A 10303-nucleotide genomic window follows, 5' to 3' on the forward strand; every position below is an offset into this window, starting at 1 on the left:
TTTTGTGTCCTGTCACTCAACTTTCACCAGGCTACATTATCTTTACTTAACTTATCCACATATATCCATGTCTTCATCCCTGTCAAAGCTCCCAGGCAGCTGCAGCTCATTCATAGAGCTGCTGAGTGAGTCCTAACAAAGACTACGACATTGAACACATCACTCCAGTTCTCAAATCTCTGCACTGGCTTTGGGTCAAATGGTTTTAAAATACTGCTTCTCGTTTATAAACCACTTAATAGTTTAGGACTATATTACATCTGTGATCTTCTTCTACAATATCAACCTACTGGACCTCTTTGGTCAGCACTGCTCTGCTTATTTTTCCCAGAATTCAGGCCAAACATGGTGAGGCTGCTTTTAGCTACTGGGCCACACAGATCTGGAAACAACTTCCAGAAAATCTATAACATCTGAAAATTTAAATCTTAAAGTCTCAACATGGCTGACCTGTAGGTGGGCATCACTCAGTACTATCAGACTTTATTGGTAAAAATGTTCCTTTTCTGCCTCATATTAGTCAGTATATGCTATAACACTAGAGGAGGTTCTGGCCTCGTGGTCCCAAAGCTCCTGGCAGATTGTGTGTTTACTGATAAAAACCACCACACATATGAGTGACATCTATCTCTCCTGGATTTGACTCCTCTTCAGTGTTCTATGGCAAATCCAACAGTTCTATTCCGGTGCTGGTGTAAGGCCAGCAGAGGCACACATAATGGTGGATTGCCACTTTGGATCTAAAGGTGTTTTCTGTCCACCACTTACTGTAGTTTGATACAAATCTGACAGTAACAGCATTGCTCCTTGCTGTCTACGCTGTACCTGTTTTGTCTACCCCACAAATATCTATGTTTGTTTTGCGCGTCAACATGCGTCAAATCTTCATCGCTATCTATAGTCACTCAGTGGATCAGTACGCTACAGTGCCATCAAACTTCTTACCTAATAGAATATACTTAGTATTCAACATTTACATACATAATTATGCAACACAATTACATTCCTTGTCATTATTATGCTAATCACAAAGGATGAGTACTTACTATAGGGGTGCGGGTTTGGTTCCAACCCAGGCCCTTTGCTGCATGTCATGTCATCCCCTCCCTCTTTCTCTCTCTCTCTCCCACCCACCTTTCATGTCTCAAAAACTTCCTTTAACAGGCAGGAACCTTGAACAGAACCAGCTGCTACAAACTATATTCCATATTCTTTGATTTAAATCTTCACATGCTGTGTGTTTTGATTAATGTTTCAAATCCAAAATGATCTATCTTTAGTCTGACCAATAAACTACATTAGTACACGTTCAGTACACCAACAGCATCTATAATGAATGCAGCATTTCTCATTTTTAAGTCTTGCTAGCATTATTATACAAAGGAGGATCTATTGAACCATAATGTGTTCATTTCTAGGTTGATTGAGGTAGATTTTGCCAAGTATTTTCAATATTTCCATTAAATGTTGTCTGACAGCAGGTTTATATCAAAACTTACCTTCAACAAGTCTCAATGGTCAAAGGCTTTTGTATACTATTAATACAAAGAGATTTTATGAGTGCTCAGTGTCTTGTAGGGGACACAAGCAGTCAGCGAAGACAGCAAGGTGACTGTGTGCATGCAGAAGGCAACAGGTCAGCTGAGTTACAATGTCCACCTGTGTCACAGCAAGGCACACACACAGTCACGATACTTGCACACTCTTGCCCTCAAACTCCCTTTTCCCTCAGTGTCTCTCTTACACACTCATGTGTAACTTCTTCATGACGTTGCCATAGTAACATGGCGTGTGAGGAACGCATATGCACGATCAGCAGTGTCATGGTAGTAACTGCTGAGGTTAGGGTCAAACCACTTTATGTTCCAGTGCGGCCAAGGAATGCTTTAAGAGCAAAAACCACTGTAACACACATTTCCCCTTTTACTATTCCTGTGATCACCAACCACTCATTCAGTAGCTGTGAACATAAACAGCTCCTTTCCAAAAATAGAGGCTGGCCACTAAAGCACCATGTCCAGAGAAGAACACTTGCACATAGCAGAGCTACAATAACTTTGTGTTGTTCATAAAATCTCTAACATTATTAGACTACAAGGAGCATTTTATGTCCAGAAATGAACCGGACACCAGATCTGTATTTTTTTTCAAACCAATAACTGCAATAATTGATTTTTCCATCCACTTGAGGGCAGAACAACAAGTAGTGAACACAACATTGACACATCATCCCCTTTTAAGTTGATATGTTTAACCATAGACTGTATATAAACATGGATGACGCGTCTCCACTTCCTGTACAAAAATGAAGCCAAAGTATCCCGGATACGGCCGCTGCCATCTTGCGCTGGTGACGTCATTTGGAGCCAGAGTGTGCACAGTCGTGATAGACGGGTGGAGCCACGGGGTGGAGGTGCCGTCCATACACCCAATCGCAAGCACACCACAGTCAATCTCAGCCGTCAATCATGACGTTTCAGCCCATTTTATAGCATAAAATAACTAATTAAAACCGAACATATCAGACAAATGAACACTTGAACAAACATCAGCATGACAATAGCTACCAAAATGACAGAAACAATCTTTGGGAAAAATGTATTTGGCTTATGACCTATATCGCAGCCAGCCACCAGGGGGCAATTGAGATGTCTTGGCTTCACTTTTGGGGAGCGGTCATGTCGTCCATCTTCATATACAGTCGATGTGTTCAACTGGCAAACAGTTGCCTATTTCCACAGAGCAACTTTGGCATTTGGATTCGTGTTTGTCTTGATGAATGTAAGTCCAATATTTTCTCTCTTTTAGCCCTCTTTTGGTCTCTACCAACCCCTGAGAAAAATATCCGTCTCTTTAGCTGCTAAATGCCCCACTATGTTCACCAGCTGGTCTCTAACTGTGTCCGTCTGCTGTTTACTTCTGAGCAGGTAGTGTACAGTGGGTTTTTACAGCTTTTTCACTATAGCAGCTGCCTGCTGCAGTCGAAAACAATGCCGTGAGAGCGCTGAGAGTGAGTGATAAACAATGAGCTGAAACTCACTATAAAGCTCCGTCAAGGAGGTTCATCACTACCAGAGACTACTTTCACATTGCCACATTGTTTTCACATTGCCATTGGATACATTGTTACCATAAAAATATTGATTATAGCTGCTTTAAAGTGGAGTTTAGACAGCGCTACAGAGCTGTTTTTATGAATGGTCCCTGTTTTGTTTATCTCGTGCACATGTGACAAAGTGGGTGAGAATTCTGACCACTCCCCACTTGTCCCTTCTGGGTTAGTCTTACACATTACATTATCATTTTCTACGTGTGTTCATTTTGCTATAATTTACCATTGCTTTTGTAACATTGCATCACTTACTATCCCGGGTTTATTTGTGTTAGCATTAGGTTACAGGTCACATCAAAGCATATGTAGGTTAAAGCAAACACACAGTCATAAGTTAGTTTCAGTTACCATTATTTGAGTTGCAAAGTTTGAACATGGTTTAATTGTTTGTTTCTTTGTCCATACTTACCATTGTTTGTTCCTTTGTTTGGGCCCAGCATGCAGGATTAGTGATTGGGAGGGGGCCACCTGGCATTTCCTTATTTTTATAGTGTTGGTGATGTCATGGCTGACATCATTGGGTCAAACCAAATGGAGGGGTTTTCTGTGTTTTGTAGAAAGGTTTTTTTTCTGTTTCTCTTACACAGTCTAAGTAATGTTTTAGGAATTATTTACTATTAAAGAGCCATTCAGTAGGGTTAATGAGCTGAGGCGTAAGCTCGTGAATGGTGTTTGATTTTCTGATTATAAGTTTACGGTGTAGTTCACCCACTTTTGGTTTAGTACTGGCTGAAGCAGGCTTTGTGTTAATGGAACACCATATAAATAGTCAGTTGGTTTTTTGCTGGGGGAGGCTGTGCTGCCATTCAGACGTGCTGTTAGTTTGAGTTGCAATGAGCTCATTTTCTTAGTTTCTTTGTATTTTTTTCCCATTTTTTTTAGTTGCATGTAAATGGAAAGCACTGTAAATAAAAAAACATCACCTCTGGGAAATCCTCATGTCTGCCTACCTACCACCTACCTAGACACTCGAGCTAAACTATCTCACATCGCATGAGGATGTAAACAAGGCTGGATTTAAAATACAAATGTTTTATGAGAAGTAAAATGCATTCAACACATTTGTGAGAGCTCCCACGAGTTGTAATGAGAAACACTGAATGTAAACACATTTGTTTGCTCATGAGAAAACTCCACAGGGCCCCTTTCAGGTATACCTATACAGAGCCAGCTTTAGTCAGCATTCAGTCAAACCACTGCTGTGATCCAGTTACAGTGTATATTAAATACAGTAATACAGTTTAAAGAATGTAATACTGGAAAACTTACAATTACAAAATTACATATACGTAGTTGTGAGTGCCAGTTAGGGACTACGATAAGCTGAGACAAAAGGAAAATAATACCCCTTTTCCACCACAAGAATTTAACAACCCATAATCTTGTTAGGCTTTGGTACCAAGTCTTTCTTGTGTTTCTGCTTTATTTTATAAACCAAGCAATTTCAGACTACATTTTTGTGTACTGTTCGGTCAGTGAGCAAAGTAAGTGGTTGTGGGACAACAATGTGAAAATATGTGCCGATATTGTTATTGATTTTCTTTCACTTTAACATGAACATGAAATACAAGTTTAGGGAACTGCTGCATCTCCCAGTGTGTTGAACCACTTTGTAGTTTTTCCTCCACTGTATTTATTGTAAATGGTAAATGGACTACACCTATATAGCACTTTTAAATCTTAACTCAATCTTCCCAAAGCGCTTGACATTGTGATTCTTTATCTTTCTTTTCTCTTGTTTCACTTTTTTTGGCCCTTTACTGTTGGTTTTTGGTGTTGGTTGTCCTGCTCCATACAGACTCATCCATGTTGGGGCATGCTGTCACATCTGTTTGGCCAATCACCATCAGCAGCACTGTCATCAACTCCTGAAAAGTGTAGGGGGAAGACCTCTCCTCTACAGCAGGCAGAGAACAGTGGAACCAAAAGTAGAACCTGTGAAAATACCTACATGTTTTGTTCCATTTCATTCATGCAATGGAAAGTCATTGGAAAATATTTTCTGCTATTTGTGAAATTTTCAAATTTGGAATTGGCAGTAGTTTCAAAATGGCAGTTTTATTGACACCTTGTTCATACACACCAAAAATATGACCACTGGCATTCACAGAAACATTTGTATTACCTATAACCCTGTGCAGTAATATGTGCTTACAGCACTTTCACAATGTTTGTTCAGTAATGTTAGAGTAAGAACACATGACAAATCAATAACATCAATAGGTCCACCCTGCTGCCGCTGTATTCAGGCTCATTGACAGAGGATATGATAACATGTGTGATGTGCAGTATAACTGTGTCTGGTTGTTGAGATGTGTATGTCAGGGCTGAAATGGAAAAAAGCTAAAACAGGATCTGTGCTTTTACTTCTCAGAGGTCTGCTTATAGCAACTTAACATGATACAGCAGTTAAGCAATGCCCCCAAACTAACCCCTACCAACACACTCACATACACACACACACATCTGCTGTACTGTATATGACATCCATATATATCCATATAAGCAGGACAGTAAATACTCACACTCGTGAACATGTCACGCACTATTTGAAAATACTGAACTGAGTTAATGACGAGATGTGAACAGAAGCATTCTATATAGAATTGCTCTGCATAAAACATGGGACTGATGTCGAACATAATAGGTGCTGCTCAAACCACTCTACACTTCTCCAGCACATCTGAACTACAAGACAGAGCTGGTGAAAGTGGAACAAGGAAACATCGCATTGCCTGAGTGTTTGAAATGGTTGGAACGGGGACAGTTGTTCTGTGCATGTGCAATAGCATTACTTGAATAACACCCTAACACTATTAATACTGTGCTGCACTGACCCAACAAAGTAGCACAGGGGGTGTGTAGGCTCTGTTTCATGACAAGGACAAAAGCAGCAAACTTTTGTTTCCACATATTGTGAAATGTAAATGTGACATGCATACTAACTTCTAAGGCTGACTCATACTCCTTTTACACTGATTCTGTTCTCTGTGGCTGTATATTAAGACCTGTTTGTCAATTAAAACCCATTTAGCCAATAGCAATACAACATTAAAGCCTCACTGTTACATACAGTAATTGTCAGTTTACTAAATCCCTCCCCCCAATACTGATTGTTCAATCACAGTTTCGCAACTGTTACCATATCAAAACCAAAAACACCAGAGAAGAAGTGTAAGGAATGGATTTGCTCTAACGTAATCCTTATAAGCACCCCTGGCTAACTAGTTTACTGCCTACACTAGGTAGTCACCTAACATCCAAAGCCAAGGTGATTTGTGGGGTTACAGGTTACATTCAGGACTGACACATCCACTGTGTCCTGGATGATACTATATCAGAGGTTAGAGTTACGTTAGCCACTCTGTCCTCTTATTGGACATGGGGACAACTCACTGACTCAGCATTAAAGAGGAGGTATTATGCTCATTTCCAGCTGTATATCTTTATTCTGGGACTCCACTGGAGTAGCTTTGCATGATTCACAGATCCAAATAAGTCCTTATTCATCTTATTCTGGCCCTTCATGCAGCCCCTCAGTTCACCCTCTGTCTGACACAAGCCATTGAGCTCCTGTCTCTTTAAGGCCCGCCTCCCTAAAAGAACACTTTCTTCTGATTGGCTGGCTCCCTGCAGCCCACGAGAGGAAGGGAGACGCCTCTGAGCATACTCGAGTGGCTGTGGTCAACTGCATGACAGCAACAGTAACTTAGCTTGGAAAATAGAGATATGGGGCACTGAATTTGATGAACTTATCTGACCAAAACGGTAAAACAAGTGTTTCTGGGAACTGGGCTTCACTGATTACTGTACAAAAACACACAACTTTATTCACTGATTTTGGTGAAACTCTATCATTTTATGGAGAAAATGTTTTCTGGTTTTCCCTCTGATGTCCTCCAGCTGCTCTGCCTCAATTCTCGGTGATATACAGAGTTTCCTGATGGACAGAAAGCTTTATAAAGTAACTGCTAACTGCTGCTAACTGTAGCTGCCGTTAGCTCAGTTAGTTCTGAGCAGGGGAGTGTTGGTGTTTACACCACCAGCACAGGAGCTTTGGACCGCTGGGAGGAGGAGGTTTTCAGTCCCGGGCTCCAAGAGTCAGATGGTTAGAGTCAGCTAATTAAGAGCATAGATTGAAACTAGAAACTAACTACTACCTACCTACTTTCCTTCACAACAGAAAAATCACTTTCTGTGAGACTTACTGAACAACCTGAGTAGTTGTAAAGAGGAGTCCTGAGCAGAGCAGCCGATTAACTGAGACAGACTGAGAGGGTGGATGAGCACGTCCCTCTACTTCGTGAGCGTGCTTTTTTTCTTTTTTCTTCTTCTTCGTGGGCGTGCTGTCACTGCTGTGCCCTGAGCAGATGACCATCCGAGGAAATCCGGGATGTATTTCATAATAGGTCTCACGGAAGTAAGACACAAAAAGTGAAGGGAGCGTTCTGAGCAGTCTGAAAACTGAGCTTTTGGCTCACAGGGGTGTGTTTTCCTCATTATTTGGCAACTTTGGTAATGTTTAATAGGAATATCCAACATTGTATATTATAATATATATATAGCACTATGTATATGACAGAAAATAAGGAAAAGCATAATAGGTCTTCTTTAATTAACTTGCTATAGCTGATTTAATCTACTAGGAACAGTTGTGGTTTCACTCAGCGAAAATGACATTGGATAAAAGTCTACTTCTGTCTGAATCTTGGACGCATTGTTTCAAAAATTAAACTCTGAAACTTTAACTGCTACACCATCAGTCTATTGCAGAGAGTATCAATGTGTTGCCTTGTTGAATTGAATTCACAGTTGACCTGATTTTCCTTCAACATAATCACATATCTTATGTCGCTAATGGGTGCTACTTTGCTCCTCTCTGTGATGCCTCTCATCAGACATCCCATTACTCTGGAGAGCCAAGACACAGAATGCACACTCACATTCAGGACATAACAGAGCCAAATAGCAGAGATAGCAGTGCAGCTTGAATGACCCTGGAGACATTAGCTCTGGTGTGCAGGCAGCCTTGCTATGACAATACTGACAAAAGATGCTTTCCAACACTGTGATTCTTTGCATCTTGTCACTCACAGCAAAGATTTGGCTACTTATTTCTATTAAGTTGATGACTTTAATGATGAAGATGACTTTGAAATTACCACTGTCAGGTTAAAGGTTTGTAACTTTAATTAAGAACCTCAGATTAGTATTGGTATTAGTATTTAAAGTATTTACGTAAAAATTAAAACAATGAAAGCTCCAAGGTTACATTATTTCTAGGCTATAGGCTAGGACACTGTATGATCCTTCAACTGCAACAAAATGCTCATACTGAAGTGGCTTTGATGTGTAAAAACATGCTGTGACTCATGCCAACCTTACAGAGGCTGCCAAACCAAATCAGCAGCTCTCTCTCTCTTTCTCTCTCTCTCTCTCTCTCTCTCTCACAGTATAAAAATGCATATGAATAACACACACAGACACATACACACTCAGTTTGTTCCTACCTGTGCAGAAGGCTGGGTATCTGCCCTCCAGCTCTCTCAGAGTGCCATTCCAGGTAAAATTGTTACGACCGTAACCAAACATGATGACTGTTTACACTTGTTTCTCTGCAGGTATGTGTGTATGTCTGTCTGGTTATCTGGCAGGCGATAAAAAGAGACTCCCTTTCCTCTCCCTGGGAGCAAGTGTGAGGGAACCCCAGGCTGGTGTGTATGACTGGAGGGAGAGCAAGTGTGCAAGCAGCACTTATAAGCACCTGGCCTGCGTTAAAAATGCCCTTGTGCCTTTTGCCTGCCCATTGGTTAGAGGCCCAAATGTCAAACAGCTCTGCGGGGGGGGGGGGGGTTGACGTATAGCCCCTGGGTGTGTGTGTGGTGTAAGGTGAACAGAGTACTGTCTGTGCATGTAAATCACCCCTGTCAACAGTGTGAGTCAGAGGCTCCACTGTTTCCTACTGCTGTGAAAGACATCAATCCATCAATGTGTGTGTATGTGTATGTATATGAATGTGTGTGTGTGTGTGTGTGTGGGGGGGGGGGGGTTCATTTGTCTTTAAAGGGATTCCAGGGGTCTAATGTTGCATGCCCCCACACCTCCCTCGCCACCCTTTGGCGCTACATAAATAGTCTGAAATTCAGAATTTTTTTGATTTTGTTTGTTTAGTTTTTAATTCTGTGTCATGCCAAACATCTGGCCCATCCCACATGACGCTGCTATTTTATAAAACATGCATCTATACATATACGAAAGAGCAAAAATAAATCGACATTATGAAGTACTTCTATATTCTTTAAAATTCATAGTTGAAAAAAATACTACTTGAACTGTACACTGAAAAGAACTGCTACGTACCTACAACTGATCCAGTAAAGAGCTTTTTTTCTCATCTCCTGGGCTTTCTCAGTGTAACAAGCTAATCTAAATGTTTCATATGTGAACAGCCAAGTCAATCTTTGTGCACCTATCAAACCCACCTTGGACCCAATTTATTAATTTCAATCATTGTTGCTTTATACTCGCAAATTCTACTGCAGATAAGTCCTGCACTGGTTAAACCCAAGAGAAATTCTTTATCAGATACTTACCGAAAAACACACCTCTCGTCGTTTTTGTGGAACTGGAAGTATGTGTAAATAAAGTGTAGCTTTTGTGCAATAGATGCACATAATTCCTGCAAATTTAAGATAAGATAGGATCGAACTTTATTTATCCAAAGGGAAATTGTTGTGCAGCAGTTGCAGTACAAAGTGGGAAAGAGTGCAAATATACAAAATATTGGTACGTCTATATGGTTTATTCAAAATGTTCAATGTTTATGTCCATGATATTGTACATCATTTCCCATTATTGCACATTATGTTATCCAGAGAGAAAGAGGGAGATTTATACCAGAGCTGAAATGTCTGGAGCCACCTCAGCACCTCATGTCTCTGCTGTCCATCTCTCGACATGAGGTAGATGATGAGTTGTAAAGTTTGATTGCCACAGGAAGAAGGATTTCCTTCATGAGCATGCGTGGAACGCCAGACCATCACAGACCCTCAGTTGTACTATGAATGGATGCACGTATGTCCGCACGACCGCTACAAGTTTGCAACTGTCCGCCGATGCGGAACACAAAAAGTATGCCAGAGGCTTGAGAGTCATTGTCCACAATGTTCCGCAGTTTGGGCAGCATCCTCC

The 10303-nt window shown here is 40.8% G+C and overlaps 1 protein-coding gene across 1 annotated transcript in view; it reads right to left on the reverse strand.

The window, feature by feature from the left end:
- Positions 1 to 8704, reverse strand: part of LOC139286364 (cytosolic carboxypeptidase 4-like) — a 149651-nt gene extending 140947 nt beyond the window's left edge. Inside the window, exon 1 of the mRNA XM_070907120.1 lies at positions 8623 to 8704. Coding sequence (XP_070763221.1) covers positions 8623 to 8704 — 82 coding nt within the window. The remainder of the gene's footprint in view (positions 1 to 8622) is intronic.
- Between the last annotated feature and the right edge of the window lie 1599 nt (positions 8705 to 10303).

This window comes from Enoplosus armatus, chromosome 6 (assembly GCF_043641665.1).
Source record: "Enoplosus armatus isolate fEnoArm2 chromosome 6, fEnoArm2.hap1, whole genome shotgun sequence".
NCBI lineage: Eukaryota > Metazoa > Chordata > Actinopteri > Centrarchiformes > Enoplosidae > Enoplosus > Enoplosus armatus.